This window comes from Fusarium coffeatum, assembly GCF_003316985.1.
Source record: "Fusarium coffeatum strain FIESC_28 chromosome Unknown BRIP53273_contig_142, whole genome shotgun sequence".
NCBI lineage: Eukaryota > Fungi > Ascomycota > Sordariomycetes > Hypocreales > Nectriaceae > Fusarium > Fusarium coffeatum.
In genome coordinates, this window is record NW_022157935.1 from 163300 (window position 1) to 177544 (window position 14245).

General features: G+C 49.3%; 6 protein-coding genes across 6 annotated transcripts; 4 read left to right on the top strand and 2 right to left on the bottom strand.

Moving 5' to 3' along the window:
• Window positions 1-66: 66 nt before the first annotated feature.
• On the bottom strand, window positions 67-2371 carry FIESC28_06594 (uncharacterized protein; the record flags this gene model as incomplete). Its single annotated transcript, XM_031160737.1, has 3 exons — window positions 67-401; window positions 453-2060; window positions 2119-2371. The coding sequence occupies 3 exons, from the start codon at window positions 2369-2371 to the stop codon at window positions 67-69; spliced, it is 2196 nt and encodes a 731-aa protein (XP_031015115.1).
• Window positions 2372-3519: 1148 nt separating this feature from the next.
• On the top strand, window positions 3520-4059 carry FIESC28_06595 (uncharacterized protein; the record flags this gene model as incomplete). The annotated part of the gene is made up of 1 exon (XM_031160738.1): window positions 3520-4059. The coding sequence occupies one exon, from the start codon at window positions 3520-3522 to the stop codon at window positions 4057-4059; it is 540 nt and encodes a 179-aa protein (XP_031015116.1).
• Window positions 4060-4821: 762 nt separating this feature from the next.
• On the top strand, window positions 4822-6311 carry FIESC28_06596 (uncharacterized protein; the record flags this gene model as incomplete). The annotated part of the gene is made up of 5 exons (XM_031160739.1): window positions 4822-4893; window positions 4984-5056; window positions 5106-5115; window positions 5173-6131; window positions 6181-6311. 5 exons carry the CDS (start codon window positions 4822-4824, stop codon window positions 6309-6311), a joined length of 1245 nt encoding a protein of 414 aa, XP_031015117.1.
• Window positions 6312-6913: 602 nt separating this feature from the next.
• On the top strand, window positions 6914-8321 carry FIESC28_06597 (uncharacterized protein; the record flags this gene model as incomplete). The annotated part of the gene is made up of 4 exons (XM_031160740.1): window positions 6914-6981; window positions 7029-7144; window positions 7196-7857; window positions 7908-8321. 4 exons carry the CDS (start codon window positions 6914-6916, stop codon window positions 8319-8321), a joined length of 1260 nt encoding a protein of 419 aa, XP_031015118.1.
• Window positions 8322-8557: 236 nt separating this feature from the next.
• FIESC28_06598 (uncharacterized protein) lies at window positions 8558-10219 on the bottom strand (the record flags this gene model as incomplete). The annotated part of the gene is made up of 1 exon (XM_031160741.1): window positions 8558-10219. One exon carries the CDS (start codon window positions 10217-10219, stop codon window positions 8558-8560), a length of 1662 nt encoding a protein of 553 aa, XP_031015119.1.
• Window positions 10220-10510: 291 nt separating this feature from the next.
• FIESC28_06599 (uncharacterized protein) lies at window positions 10511-12082 on the top strand (the record flags this gene model as incomplete). The annotated part of the gene is made up of 2 exons (XM_031160742.1): window positions 10511-10639; window positions 10739-12082. The coding sequence occupies 2 exons, from the start codon at window positions 10511-10513 to the stop codon at window positions 12080-12082; spliced, it is 1473 nt and encodes a 490-aa protein (XP_031015120.1).
• Window positions 12083-14245: the final 2163 nt, after the last annotated feature.

A 14245-nucleotide genomic window follows, 5' to 3' on the forward strand; every position in this document is an offset into this window, starting at 1 on the left:
TATGATCCATCATCCCTTTCTTGAAGACCCGGCTTGTGCGAGCCGTTTCTGCTCAACTAGCCTATTTTACGTTGTCAGCCTGGCCGGCTTGTATGTCACCTTAACTGATGGCTTCTGGCTGCCCAACCTCGCAGTAACAACGCTGTCAAGCATGCCAGGGAACAACCAAGGATGTTGCCCAACCTCGACTTCAAACGCATTTATCGTCTGACGAGCCTTGACAGCAAGATCCTCATCGGACAATAAGCTTGCAAGACGGAAAAGGTTAGAAACGCTGACAGCATTCGTTGATGGAAGCGACGTATCCATGCCTTCCTTCAGGCGGAGGATTACATGTGGGCTATTGGCCTTTGTCGTGAAGAAAGCACCGTCCATATCGTAGAACATGGAAATTTGGGTTTCTGCAAGAATTAGCGGAACGATACACGAATGAGGGGGTTAGTGTGTCTTACGTTGCAATACATCAGCAAATTCGAGATACTGCTGATTTTCTGTCAACTCGAAAAGGTCCAGCAGGCCTTGGATAAAGTAAGCGTAGTCATCTGCAAAAGCAGCGTTCCCCCTTGCCCCAGACCATATTCTGTAAAGGACCTTTTCATTGGCGTCCCAAAGCTTCTCTTTGATGCAGGCAGCGGCCCGCTCTGCTGTAGATCGACACTTTGAACTTTGCTCTGGCTTCAACGTTTTCAACGCAGATGCGGCCTTGCAGAGTGCCGATATCACAAGACCGTTCCATCCCGCAACAATCTTGTCATCTGTTTCAGGACGCACACGCTCTTGTTCTCGCTTTTTCCTCAGGGCAGCTTTTCCTGTCTCGATGTACTCTCGAATCTTTTCCGCGGGCGTGCTGAAGTGGTTACTAAGCTGCTCAACGGTACTCTTGACACAAAGAATATTTTGATCAATAAAGTCGTCGTTGGGGTCGAGTTCCTCGCCAACATTTCCATCCTTCTTGACGTTCCAATACGCCGCAAGCACGGGGCTCATGTGGCTATCAATGTCATCCAGTACCGATTCGAACTCGCGCCATGTCCAGACGTAGTAAGCGCCCTCCCGCTTTTCCTTGTCGCCCTGTCTGTAATAAGAATCAGCTGCCTCAGTTGAGGCAAATCCTCCCTCAGGAAGGGCAATCGGAGACGTGGTAAAGTATTCGACAAGCTCCATAACAACGTCCAAAAACTCGTCCTGCTCACCCCCACCGCTTGCCTTCCATGCGTCTATATATAGGGAAAGCAATTGCGCATTATCCGTCACCAGCTTCTCAAAGTTAGGGATGCTCCAGTCCGCTGTGACTGAGCAGCGGGAGAAGCCAGTCGCTCCAATATGATCGTGCAGCGCCCCATCGCGGATTTGTCGCAGTGTATACAAGGTAATTTTGGTGGCATGTTTGCATTCGTCTTCTCCAACAACATCTTGAACGGCCTCGGGGGCTGTCAAGAGTCCAAGCAAAAATGCCATCTTGGGCGGGACTAGAAATTTGGGCGCCAAACCAAATCCTCCGTAAACTGGATCGAAGGTGCCAACAATATTCCTGTAGGCTTGTTCCAGCTGGTCCAGGTCCAGTTCCTCCGAGACACTTATGCTCTTCGCCTTAGTATCACTCGAGTGGGTAGGAGCTGGTGCGCCCCAGCCAGCAGGACCTATAGCTGATGGTGCTGAGATACTCCTTGTACCCAAAGTACCCTCAGCTGCAAATTCCTTGAGCTGAGCAACAATCTCAGTTGCCTCCTTCCGGCATCGCGATTCTTGATCAGTCCAGATGTCGCGGAGTTTCTTGAAGATGGTAAGCGAATCGAGGATCTCTTCGTTATTATCACTGTTGTGGCGTCGTCCTGCGGGCCCAAACCAATAAGTTCCACCAAATACCGGTTCCAAGTTGGGTGTAAGAAACACGTTCAAAGGCCACCCACCAACATTGTGGACGGCTTGAGTATAGTTGATATAGATGGCTTCTATATCGGGACGCTCCTCGCGGTCAACTATGACAGGTACAAAAGACTCGTTAAGTACAGAAGCCGAGTCATGGTTAGAGAAAGTCTCAGTTGACATCAATCGACAAACTTGAACAGTCAGCCATTGAAACAGCAAAGCCAATGCTAGGATGATCACGCGACTTACAGTGGCATGCTTTGTAACCGATATGGAGGAAAATGAGTTTGTTCTCTTTGCGTGCACGTTCAACTGCCTCATCGTCTAAGAGTTGCCATGCGACCAAGTCTTGAGCATGCTCCTGGATGTACGGGCTGCGACTGGCGGCTGCACGGTTTTGCAAAGGCGAGAGGGGCTTTGGTAAGCTCGAACCGGACTCATCGCCGCTTACAGGCGTGGAGCGCATGGCTCTAGCAGACGCGGTGAGCTCTGAAGCTACCATGGTGAGTGCCGTGGGTGACGTTGGTATTGGTGACTGGATTGTTGTAGTCGTCAAGCTGCGCAAAAGCGACTCGGGTCTACGACTGTGGTGGGGAGGGCTACAGCTGTCCGTAGCTAGAGGCTAGAGGGGCTGGGTTTATTGTACGAATAGCGATAAGGTATCTGATGATGTAAGAGCTCTATGTAGCTCCTACGAGAATGGATATGGACAGAGCTATAGCTCGATGTGATGTGATGTTGTAATGGTGTTGTGGTCGGTATGGGAGAGATAAGCGAGATGCATCCATGCAGATAGATGGTTACAGTTGGAAGGTCAAAAAAAGAAAAGACGGGCAGTTTGAATGAATAATCGAAGCTTCCCGACTTTTGGCTGGAGACGGATCGAAAGCCAAGTCACAAGTGGACAGTGGTGAGGCAAAGACAATTCAGCGGGGTCTGGCATGGCAGTCGCGGGGCACCATCGTTTCCGTTTTGGGAAAAGCCGGGATCCTCTTTGCATCGGCTTTCGTGAGTCAAGTATCAGCAATGCCGTGTTCATGAGTCGTGCAGACGGGCACGCTTTCACCTCGGTCCAGGGGGTTTTATTAGGTGACACTAAGGCCTAACTACAGCTAACATTGTTTTCATAATTCTCCAGCAATGCCGAACAGTGGATGCGTTTAATGCCTACCAGTTATCTTGCAATAGTAGCAACAAGGATCGGCATTTGCTGGTAGTTATCTGCAAGTCAATTACCCTAGACTCGGAACATACGTTCTACAGACAACATATTCCATGATGTCTAGGCAGGTAGTTAGAAGTTAAATGATCTATACAAACGGTATTGGTACCTTTACATGAATTGCGCTGATTTATCGAGCAAAAAAGTATCTCTTCTACATGATGTGGGTGAAGATTGTCTTCTTGGACGATCATTAGCTGTGATAAAAGCAATATCGATGTCAGGAGACACAGATAAGTAATACACAAGACAAAAAAGAATACTGATTCATGACAGGGTTTGTAAACTTGTAACCTATCACCGAATGTAAGTGAATACTCCGTAAACCCTATGGAATGCTTGTGGAACGTTCGGGCCAACTGCTATCCTAAACCCTATTCACAAAATCTTCAAGAACTCAATCATCTTTCCTGTTGATAATTTGCAAGATGTCTAGTTTCGATCCGTCTGTCGTCAAGGCTGGTGAGAACCAGGCCACCGTCGAAGAAACAGAAACCCAAGTTAGCTTGGCATATGGAATGGCTATCCATGAACTCGACATCATCCTCGAGTTGGTCAACTTTATCCAAAAACCACCAGAAGACGACTATGAAGCACTCAAAGCGAACCGGAACCAGATGACCAAGGACGTTCGAAGACTAGTTGCGAGAGTCAACATCAGCAGCGAGATATTGAGAGCCCGTGATGCTCAGTTCCACTACCACGCCAAACGTCTACGCACAACAGACCGAATTGATCGACTTCGCCTTTGGCACCAAGAGAAAAAACAAGAATTGGAGGCGGCAAGACTACGAGATGGAGAGAGAGGCTTTGAAGCTGCTAGCAAACGACTTGAAGAGCAGAAGCGGGTGATGATCAAGTGCTACAAATTGGAGAGTTTATGGGACAAAGCGATGCTGCGGGAAGAGTCTGCCAGTGTCCATGGAGACGACTTGTCAAGCGATTGTGAGACCAGCATGGAGGAATGAAGTATTGGTTGACAAGGAACTTGCTTTGGTGTAAGGAACATAACGGCAACTTGTTCGGCGTAGCGGGAGCTGTCACACTCTGTACGCAGGTACCCATTCAGGAGCCAGGGATATCACTTCTAAGTAATATTAGGCCTGCGAAAAGAATCCTAACGCGGCTATTGAGTGGGCGTACAAGTGGAATTGACCAAGCACTGACGGGTAGAAATGTATGACATGATACGAGTGAATGCCAGAACAAAACAAGCATAAGTGAGGTTGTTCCACAAGGCAAAACCGACGCCTCAGAAGGCAGAAGTTAGAAACTAATGAATGTGTACCTTTAGATGGTTATGCACATTATTGAGTAAGGGCATTGAGTTGTTGTACCAAGACTAACCATCCGTTATCAGATATTGCAAGAAGGATGACTGTTGTCATATGTCGAATCTCCCTGATAAGAACCAACAGATTTGATTGGATACCTCAAATAACTATCTTATTCTTAGATTGTATGACCAAATAATAGTTCCTTTGATGTTGTGTTATTGAGAAGTGCCTTTGATGGTGGTTTCGATTCTCTTAGACTTGAGTGGACCAGGATATCTTGGCTGTCTCACCCCTCCAACTTCTCACGCTAAAACGGCAACTAGTACCTTATCGATAAGCCGATCGCGGAACCCTTGCAACAGCTCTCTAGGACCAAGAGCTTCGTCTTGGTTGCCTACTTTACTTCTTTCATCCTTTTCATCTATTAATCTCTTTAATATTCATCGACGGATCATGAGCGAACCGACATATACCGTCTTTGTACGGGTACCCATGCCTCGGGGCGACTTTGTTGACCCTCCACCGGTAAGAAGCTCCCCCAGATCCGGTCATCTTAAAGGCTATCATGCGCGCGCATCCGAGTAGTCATGGTGAGGCTAACTCGAAGCATGACAGGTAAACTGGGATCCTGTCAAAGATGAGGCTTTATGGAAGATCCTTTCCGGAGCTGCAAAGAAACAAATTGACTGTAAGAATCACCCCATTCTCGCAAATTCATTGGAGCTGACTTGAACCAGGGGACGAAATGTAGGTGTCGATCTTCTGTTGCAGGATATCGTGCAGGTGATACTTACTGAGATGCAGCGCCGATCGGTTTGAAGTACCTGTAGACTTCCTTCTCCAGCAAGTTGCCTGGCTTACCGAACGACATGCATCGCAAGTTCGCGCTCAAGTTCGCAAAGCTACCGCCGCTGTTCGTGGCTCAGGCCCCTCTCCCGTACCAAGCGGCGAGTCCGCTGGCCCCGGCCATCAACGAACGCATTCCGCCTTATCCTTTCGACGAGATTCACCCATGCCGCGCGCTGATGTTGGGAGCGGCACTGGCACACCTCTTCATTCATCAATGCGACCGTTAGTCACACGAAATACATCAACCAATACCACAGTCTTGCGTGATATGACAGGAGCGCCGGCATCCCCACGACCAGGTGTTGGATTGGCATCGCGGACTAGCGAACGACGTCGCCTCTCATCTCTCCCCATTGCATCGGTTCCCGCCAAATCTCCCGACCAAGCACCACAGCCAGAGCCTTCACCAGAAGAACGAAGCCCGTCACCAGGCCCAGCGGAGGATAGTTCGGCGACATCATCTGATGATGAATCTGTCCCTGCCCAGTCTCGGATCATTCGCCGACCCCCACGATTCCAGCAGCCTGAAGGTGGACAATACGACGACGACGAGGATGATGAATCTGAACCTGCTTTCCAACCATATACATCCCCTTCCAGCAAAACCTCAGCTCAGGACCTTGGCTCAACTCTCAGGGGAGACGGTCGCAGTTCCGGCAAGCGACATCACAGGAGTCATGGAAAACCTGCTATCCATCAATCCAACACATCCGACTCTTCAGCTAGCTCTGCTGCCATGATACAAAAGCCGGACAAACCTGATAAATCAGCTGAGCAGAGGACACCTGGACCTCTCTCACCACGTCGGACTGCTGAATTGGCCGGACGTAGCCCAGGAAGTAAGAACAAGGGCTACTCCCGCGAAGGCAGCGACGGAACCCCTAGCATGGGTAGCAGTTATAGTGATCTTGACGGTAAGTTCCTTGAATACTCTCGTTACCACCGAGGTTGCTAATCACACAGGGTCAGATGCTTCTGTTACCCAATCCGCATTGGAGGAAGCATTGGCGAGTCATATGAATAGGGGAGCGGGAAGCCGCTTCAGTATAAGCCAGGCTTTCCGCAGCCGCTATAATCCCAGCTCTAACCAGTGATTGGACTGAGAATTGTTTGTGACATTGTTTTCGTTTGGAAATGCTTGTTTGGCATGGCGTTTAGGAAATCTGAGGATAATTGCATGCATCAAGAATGGCGTTTGCTGTAAGACGTAGGCATTATATTGTGTTTAATACTGGAGTTGAACATCTCGCCTCTACTGTTTGGCAGGGCACAGAAGAAGCAGATTTTCAAGTACGATCGGTCTCTGAAGAATATGTAGCTTGATTGTCGTTATTCGCTTTGATACACCATAGGTTTGGGGATGCGGCATCTTGCGACCAAGGAGGGAGAGAGCACCTAGAAAAATCGCCATTTTATTCTATCAGTATTTCGTATCTTTGAAATCTACTGTTTGCCTAGGTAGACAAACGATCAAAACCATGAGCACAATTTTACGAGTGTCGGAGGTTTGGCGTACTCGCTGTCGGCTGCCTGCAGCTGCCATGACCCTTTCTAATATTTCTCAGGGCACCAAATCGTAGGCACTGAGAAATTGCACTCCATCTCTTCCTTCTCCTCATCATCCATACAAATATTCATTCTGACTTGCCTACAATTCAAAGCCTTCAATCCCTAGCGCTCGATTTTCTTGTTCATCATGTTTCGCCGGCACTGGTCCAGTCTTCCTAAGGATGTCTCCTTTCCAAAGGACCTCGCTGGCCTTGGGTTTGTTACTTCGAGTCACTTCGAAATACACCTCTAATCATTGACAGATATTTTGTAAATGACCAGGATGAGGTCCGCTCAATCAAGAACCCGGATTGCTACTACAAGTTCTTCACCAACAAGAACTCTCGTGTCAACGACCGCCAGAAGTTCAACTTTCATCGTACAGTAACGCCGCGCTGTGTATCAAATCATCTTTACTGACTAGATCCAGATGCATTGGAGGATATCATCCACGAGCGGCTAGAGAAGGAAGGTCTCCTGAAAGTCCAACTCTTGCCCGGCAACAAGAAACAGTGCCCTATCTTCTTGAGCCCCAACATCGCCAAAACCGCACGCATTGTCATCATCTTCGGCCAACCTACTCACGACCTAGGTGTCATCGCTGGTCGTGTTATCAATGGACCTGATGGCATTACCAAGGGTAGTATGATCTCTGTTGTGCAAGCACTTGCCAAGCAGCGTGCCGGCCCCGATGACCATGAGCCTCCATGCGTACTCCTCGCCAACATGGGCCAGAGATTCTGGTGGCCCGAGGAAGAGCGCGCTATCACCATAGAAGACGCCGCGGACATCCCTCTTCCAAGCCTGGTACATGCTGGCCGAAAGTACAGCAAGGAGCTGAACGAGATTCCTGGAAGCGAAACTCCCATTGCCCATATGGCCACAGTCTTCAACAAAGTTCTCGACATGAACGAGGATGCGAAGATTGACATCATCGCCATTGGACAAAGCTATGAGCCAGCCCTGCAGTTCTTTGAGAACAACGACAACTGGGCTCAATGGGGCCATCATTTGGGCGGTATGCTTTTCATGGGGACTGCGTTTCGTGCAGACTCACTCGTCAATGCTGAGTTTCAAGACTTCCTAGCCAAGGTAGTTCTCTTTCCACCACCTCCATGCTGATCAAGCGCTAACTATTACAGCGTACCCGCGGTTACCTTGTCTCCGATGACCTTCTTGATACTCCCCTAGCTATGCCTGGCGGCAATCCATCACTCATGATCGTCCCCCACGGCTGTCCCTGTTTCTCTTCCGGGGATCACCAGTACGTCGAGATGACACTCATCAAGGCTCTTGAGCCAGCGCTCGCCTACTTGCAGGAAATTGCCTTGAACCCCGATTTTGTGAATCCGGAAATGCCTGTTGCAGAGCGCCTCCCAACTGACATCACGGAAGAGCAATGGAGCGAGCTTCCGGATGAGGTCAGACCCGAAGTCGACACTGTGAGTCCCGAGTGGATCAAGGAAGAAGTCAAGCAGCTCAGACGTTGGAAGTACTTTGAGAAGCATGGCGTGGCACCTCCTGAAGACTTTGATGAGGAACAGGACGAGATCTGAGATCTGGCCAAGAATTTCGAACACTAGGCAAAGCTGGTTCATTTGTGATGGAAAGGTAGACAGCACCACAAGTTACTTTATGATACGGGGTTGAAAAAGGGATATCTTGATCATTAAAAAAAGACTAGATCCAGGCTCAAGTCTTGAGCAATAGCCAAATAAGATACACAACAAGATCTTTTGCAGCTCCTAGCATATACCCGCATTATACATGTTTTTACATTTTTTACATTCTTTTACGCTTTGAACAGCGAGGCAAGGTTTGGTCCTGCTGGTGTCAGTTCCTCAATGAGCTCTCTTGTCCTGCGCACACGCTCCTTCACCACAGCGTCTTCTGCGGTCCATCGGTCTTCGGCACTTGCCGGAGTGCTACTCCAGAAAGAGAAGACACCGGACTGTGTAGAGGCCTTTTCTTGGCGCAACTCCTCCTCTTTGGCGAGCTTGGCGACCATTTTGCCCCAGTTGCTGAGACCTGCGCTCAAGCACTCACGGCAGGTCTTCTTAGCCGCCTTGTCGGCCGACAGAAGATCCATATTGCGTAGCTGCTCTTCCGCAATATCCACGCTGTCGCGTGTCCACGACAGTCCGTCGTCCTTTGATGATGAGGAGAAGAGGATTTCACCAATCCAGAGGCTCAAAGAAGCTTCTTGACAACGCTCATGGGCGCTACGCCAAGGGGGCTGGGTGCCATCGGGTGGAGGAGGTGGGTAGTCAGCTTGTGAGAAATTCCGAATCACTTTGTCAAAGACTGAGCTGGATTTCGCCTCTACGCGAGCAGCAGGGGGAGGTTCATTAGAGAGGTAGCGACGGGCCTTGAGGAGGGAGAGATAGACGGGGAGGGCGGCATCGACCTTTCCGCTGCGCGCCTTAAAGTTTGCCATAGCTGTGACGGCATCAAGAACATTTTGAGAGGGCGGACCAGCTTTCTCGTTGAGAATAAATGTCTTAGGGTTGTAAGGGGGGTTTGACATGTCGACCCCTTGAGTAGCTTCGGCAAGGGCCATGTTGTACAGAGCCTCAGCACCTTCTGGCTGCTTCTTGAACTCCATATAACTGGCATACTCAAGTGTCGCCTCGAGCTTCTGTCGTGAAATCAAACCCTTTGTGCCCAGGATCTTCATGTAAAAGTTATCGGCGCTAGGATAGGCGACTTCGCAGTCCTCTTCGCGGGGGGCGTGGGGTTGTCCTGGGGGAATTGGCGCCGGTCTGGGGTTAGATGGCCCAATGACAAATTCGGGAGGTGAGATAATGTTGCGTGAAAGGTCGCGCACCCAGTTATCGACATGTTCCGCGCCCTTGGCAGCAAGCATAATAGCCTCGAAATATCCTCTCCTCCATTCCTCGCTCTTGCCAGAAATATCGCAGGGATTGAACTCCCCAGCAATCTCCGCTTCAGGATCAACTCTATCCGTAAGTTTCGTAACGCCCTGGCCATCGACCTTTGGGTCCTCCAATCTCAAAACCAATCCTCGTGCCAATTCGAAAGACCAGGGCCAATTGACCTCGCCGTTCTTCGGAGCATTGCTGTTATTTGAATCCCTTAGGAACTTCCTCGTCATCCATCCCCATTCGTGCGGTGTGGGATATTCCTGTTCTAGCTTCTCTTCATTGACGAAGAACAAAATGACGCCCACACATGCTAATAAACCCCAGAACGAAGCCATGTATCGGACTGCCAACTTGGCTTCGTGCTTGAGCCATTTTCGTCGCTCAGTGGTGAAGTACCGAACGCTGTTGGAAGTTACTGGTATCGTGAGGAAAGGGAGATTCGGTCGTGATTTTGTGGTGAGTTGAGTATGGTGTGTGAAAGTTCGGAGGAGGCAAGGCGATCGGGTTCGAAGAGTTGGCACTCGGGGCGTGACAACCCGGACACGGCGACCGACAAGCCGAGGACGCATGGCGCCGGAGGTGTAATTAATTCAGTGTTCCCCTTGCACTCGGTCGTTCGTGATTTCGGTCGTCGCTGATTAAGGGAATGTCGCCAAGATAAAGTTATATCGAGTCGTTGGATGATGAAGATCTTAAACGATATGAAAATTGAGCCAATTGGAATCTTGAAAAGCTGACTAAGATATTCTGTGTGCCAAGAGTTTTGCAAAAACCGGAGGAAGTTGAATGAGCACATCAACTTCAAGATCTCTTAATTGGAAAGGACAAAGAACATTTTTTGTTCTGCAAATCTCTTAAAAATGTCCTCCTTCCTATCCTCGGACATACTCTCAAATCCTAGGTTCCAATTGTTTGCGACAGCAGTTTTCTCTGGAGCTACAGCTGCATCTCTAATACTAGGTTACCAAGCATTGGAGCGGGAAGAGAGAGTACATGAACTCAAGAACTCGATCCCTGCAAATGACCCTAATCTTCAACCTGTACTGTTCCCGAGTCAATGATGTGGTGAAGTTACTAACTAGCTGCAGTTGAACAACTTTGGTGGCTCATCAGCACCACCAGTGGATAAGGAAGATGCTAGGAACCAAGCGATGGCTCGTCGCGCACAAGCGGGAGACTTCGATGAAGAGCTTATTCTCGAGCAACTAGCACGAAACCGTGTGTTTCTGACCGATGAGGGTCTCGACAAGCTTCGGAGCTCTTTCGTTATTGTCGTCGGATGCGGTGGTGTCGGTTCTCATTGCACTGCTGCTCTCGCCCGCTCTGGTGTATCAAAAATTCGACTAATCGACTTCGATCAAGTGACTTTGAGCTCGCTAAATCGTCATGCGGTTGCTACTCTGGCAGATGTCGGAATTCCTAAGGTACAGTGCTTGGAAAGGCGCTTGATGGCCATTGCACCCTGGGTCAAGTTCGATTTGCGACAGGAGCAGTTCAACGAGAACGTTGCGGAACGACTGCTTCGACCTTGGAGCGAGGACGGACGTGCCCCTGACTTTGTTATCGATGCTATCGACAATATTGAGACTAAGGTTTCGCTTCTCGAGTACTGCCACAAGAACAACCTACCTGTCATCAGCGCCATGGGGGCTGGTTGCAAGTCGGATCCTACCCGCATCATTGTAGGCGATATCGGATCCAGCAAGGACGATGGTCTTTCGCGTGCGACTCGAAGAAAGCTCAAGCTCAAGGGTATCACAAGCGGTATTCCCGTTGTCTACTCCACAGAAACCTCAGGCGCTGGTAAGGCTGAGCTGCTTCCTCTGCCCGAGGAGGAGTTCCAGAAGGGTTCTGTCGGCGACCTTGCAGCTATGCCCAACTTCCGCGTGCGAATTTTGCCTGTTCTTGGTACAATGCCTGCTATCTTTGGTCTTACTGTTGCCAACCACGTCATCCTGAGCATTACCGGCTACCCCCTCGATTACGTCCCTGCTAAGGGACGTGAGAAGATGTACGAGGGTATGTTGGCGACGCTACAGAGCTACGAGGAGAAGCTGGCACGTATGACTTTTGAAGGCGATACGGTCGGCCTCAAAGTACCTATCACTACTGGTGACGTGGCTTTCCTTTCAGAAGAGCTGTACCGTGGCCGAAGTGCTATCAGCGGTATCCCTACAAAGCTGGTTCTTATCCGATGGGCGAAGCCTGGGGGTCCCAGCATGACGACCTTGGGCGAGGGCAAGGATACTCAGAAGTGCTCAACAGTGAAGCTGAGGGACCTTGTGCTGATGACCAAGGAGGAGGCGACGAGACATGAAAAGGAGATCTTCAAGGGCGGCAAGTCTCTTGAGGATGTATACGACGCGGAAACTCTTGCCCGCGTTGAGGAGAAGAGAACCACAGCTGAGAAGTATGAGGCCTTCCGATCATGAAAAGAGGTGCTGTTCGAGTAGTGTATATTGATTGTAGCTGGGATAAACATGTTAGAGATACATGATCACATCGGATGGTGCCTCAGGGAGCAGCCTGGGGTATCTGTTGATATGCTTCACGAATTGACGAGTATTGCAAGATCAACACCTGTTATACCTCATACTGCCCGTCTACGCATTCATTTCAGGAAGCACGATCATGAACTGACATTTCCCAACTCTTTGGCGTCTCCATCTCGCTCCTACAAGATTCCTTCGAATAAGTCGTGCTTCTGGGATCATCAGACAGCAGTACGCCCCCCACAGAACCCCACGAATATTGGCTCTCTTGTCGATAAGAACATTTCCTTTTGATGTCCCTATCTGATAACAGGCGACGATCAGGATTGAAGTAAGGCTCGAGAGCCAGCCCTGAATCTTTGGTGAGGCGGTCCAATTGGCTTGCGCCAAGTCAAAGTAATCACAAAGAGCTGGGTTTAGCTTGCGAAGATCGACATCGACCATGTTGCTCAAGCCCTACCACTTCTCCAATAATTTGAACTCAACGATACGTCGCCAACTGCAGTTTAAGACACCACTGTCCAATATACACTTTCAATCTTGATCAGCTGCGCTTGACTTGTAATTTCGGTGTAATTTGTTGGATGGCCTCAGGCCTCAAATCGTCAGCTTCATTTATAGAGACCTGGGTAAAACAACAACGTCCATGAGAATCGTAGCCGTTTCGAGGAATGCGATGTCGCGTCGCGTGAACCACACCAAACATAACTGACACACTTATTCTGCCTCTTGTTGCCTTGCAAGGTTTGTGGTGGGTAGAGTCCTATCGCAACATATGTATAGAACTGCTGATAGACTGTTTCCATGCAGCCGTCATCACTCCGCCTAAGCGCCTGCTTGCTTACCCTTGAGAGCGCCCGTCGATGTTCGCATTGAGCCTCTGAGGAAGGAACACTTGACTGCAACGGTTGACCACCAACATGGGGTAAAGATGCAATGAATACAACCAACCTTTTCGTCTTGATTGCTCACCAACAAGGCAACAGCATCATGGGCCATACCGATGACCGAGCCTTTCTCAATCAACGTCATTCAAGTCTCCTTGGTAGGCCCAACTTGCATGCATCCTGCCGTTAAGAAATGCAGAAAACCGTAGGATGCAAGTCGGGCAGCAGCATTAAGGATGCGCCTGGGATGTTTGTCTCAGAATGAACAGACCTTTCGACGCTTGTTGGCTCTCGCTGCAAACATAGCCAGGTTTGGAGAGGTCAAAATTGTTGGGTTGGTCCTTGTGCTGTAGACCGCTATTATGACTCTCAACTAACTCGCGACAAACTCCAGAGAAGGTATCAATGGGAGCCCGATACCGGGCGCCTGGCACCAGTTGTCTCGAGATTATATGAGATCTCATATAGGATCGTAAGATGGCAAATGAATGCATTCTTGTAGTGAAGATGTGAGTTGGGGGCGTCAGAGCCGTACCTATCAAAAAAGCAAATATATGACCACTCACCCAGAGCTGAGAGGCCCTCCCCTGAATCTCAATTACGACAACTGATGAGAGAAGACGATTTGTCATTCCACCAGATTCTCAGGGCTCAGCTCAACGGCTGTCCTTATGCGCTTTCAACGCATCTGCAGGAGATAGCCCTTACAGCAGCAATATGTCGTTGCCTTACACTGATACAAGGCGATTTCTGATGGGCATGGGCCATAGATGCGAGAGGTTGAAGATCAGGTTCAAAACCACATTGTTTGAGATGTCTGGCTGGGAAAGTGCAGAGAAAACATGTCGTCAACAAGGAATTCTAACCAAAATGCAAAGCCAACGTGCTGCAGTTTGTTGTGCAGGCTGTCAAAGCTTCACCCTTGTTGGATAATCCGGTATGAAGTGCGTATACAAGACGTTACACCGCTGTTATGTGCGAGAGTAATGATGTGAAAGACATGGATGAACGTGAGGAGTTGAGAGAGAAAAGAGAGAAGGGGCCGTTAATTTATTGCTGAGAGTATACAAGGGCGGCAACTATCCTAGCCCGGTTGCACAGGACGTGATTCTCGATGAAGTTGTTGCGAATGATAGACTGAGCGTCCAAGTGACACATTGTGATGACCGCAGATATAGTGTCTATATATATGCAACTTGATGCCAACACCCGAGGC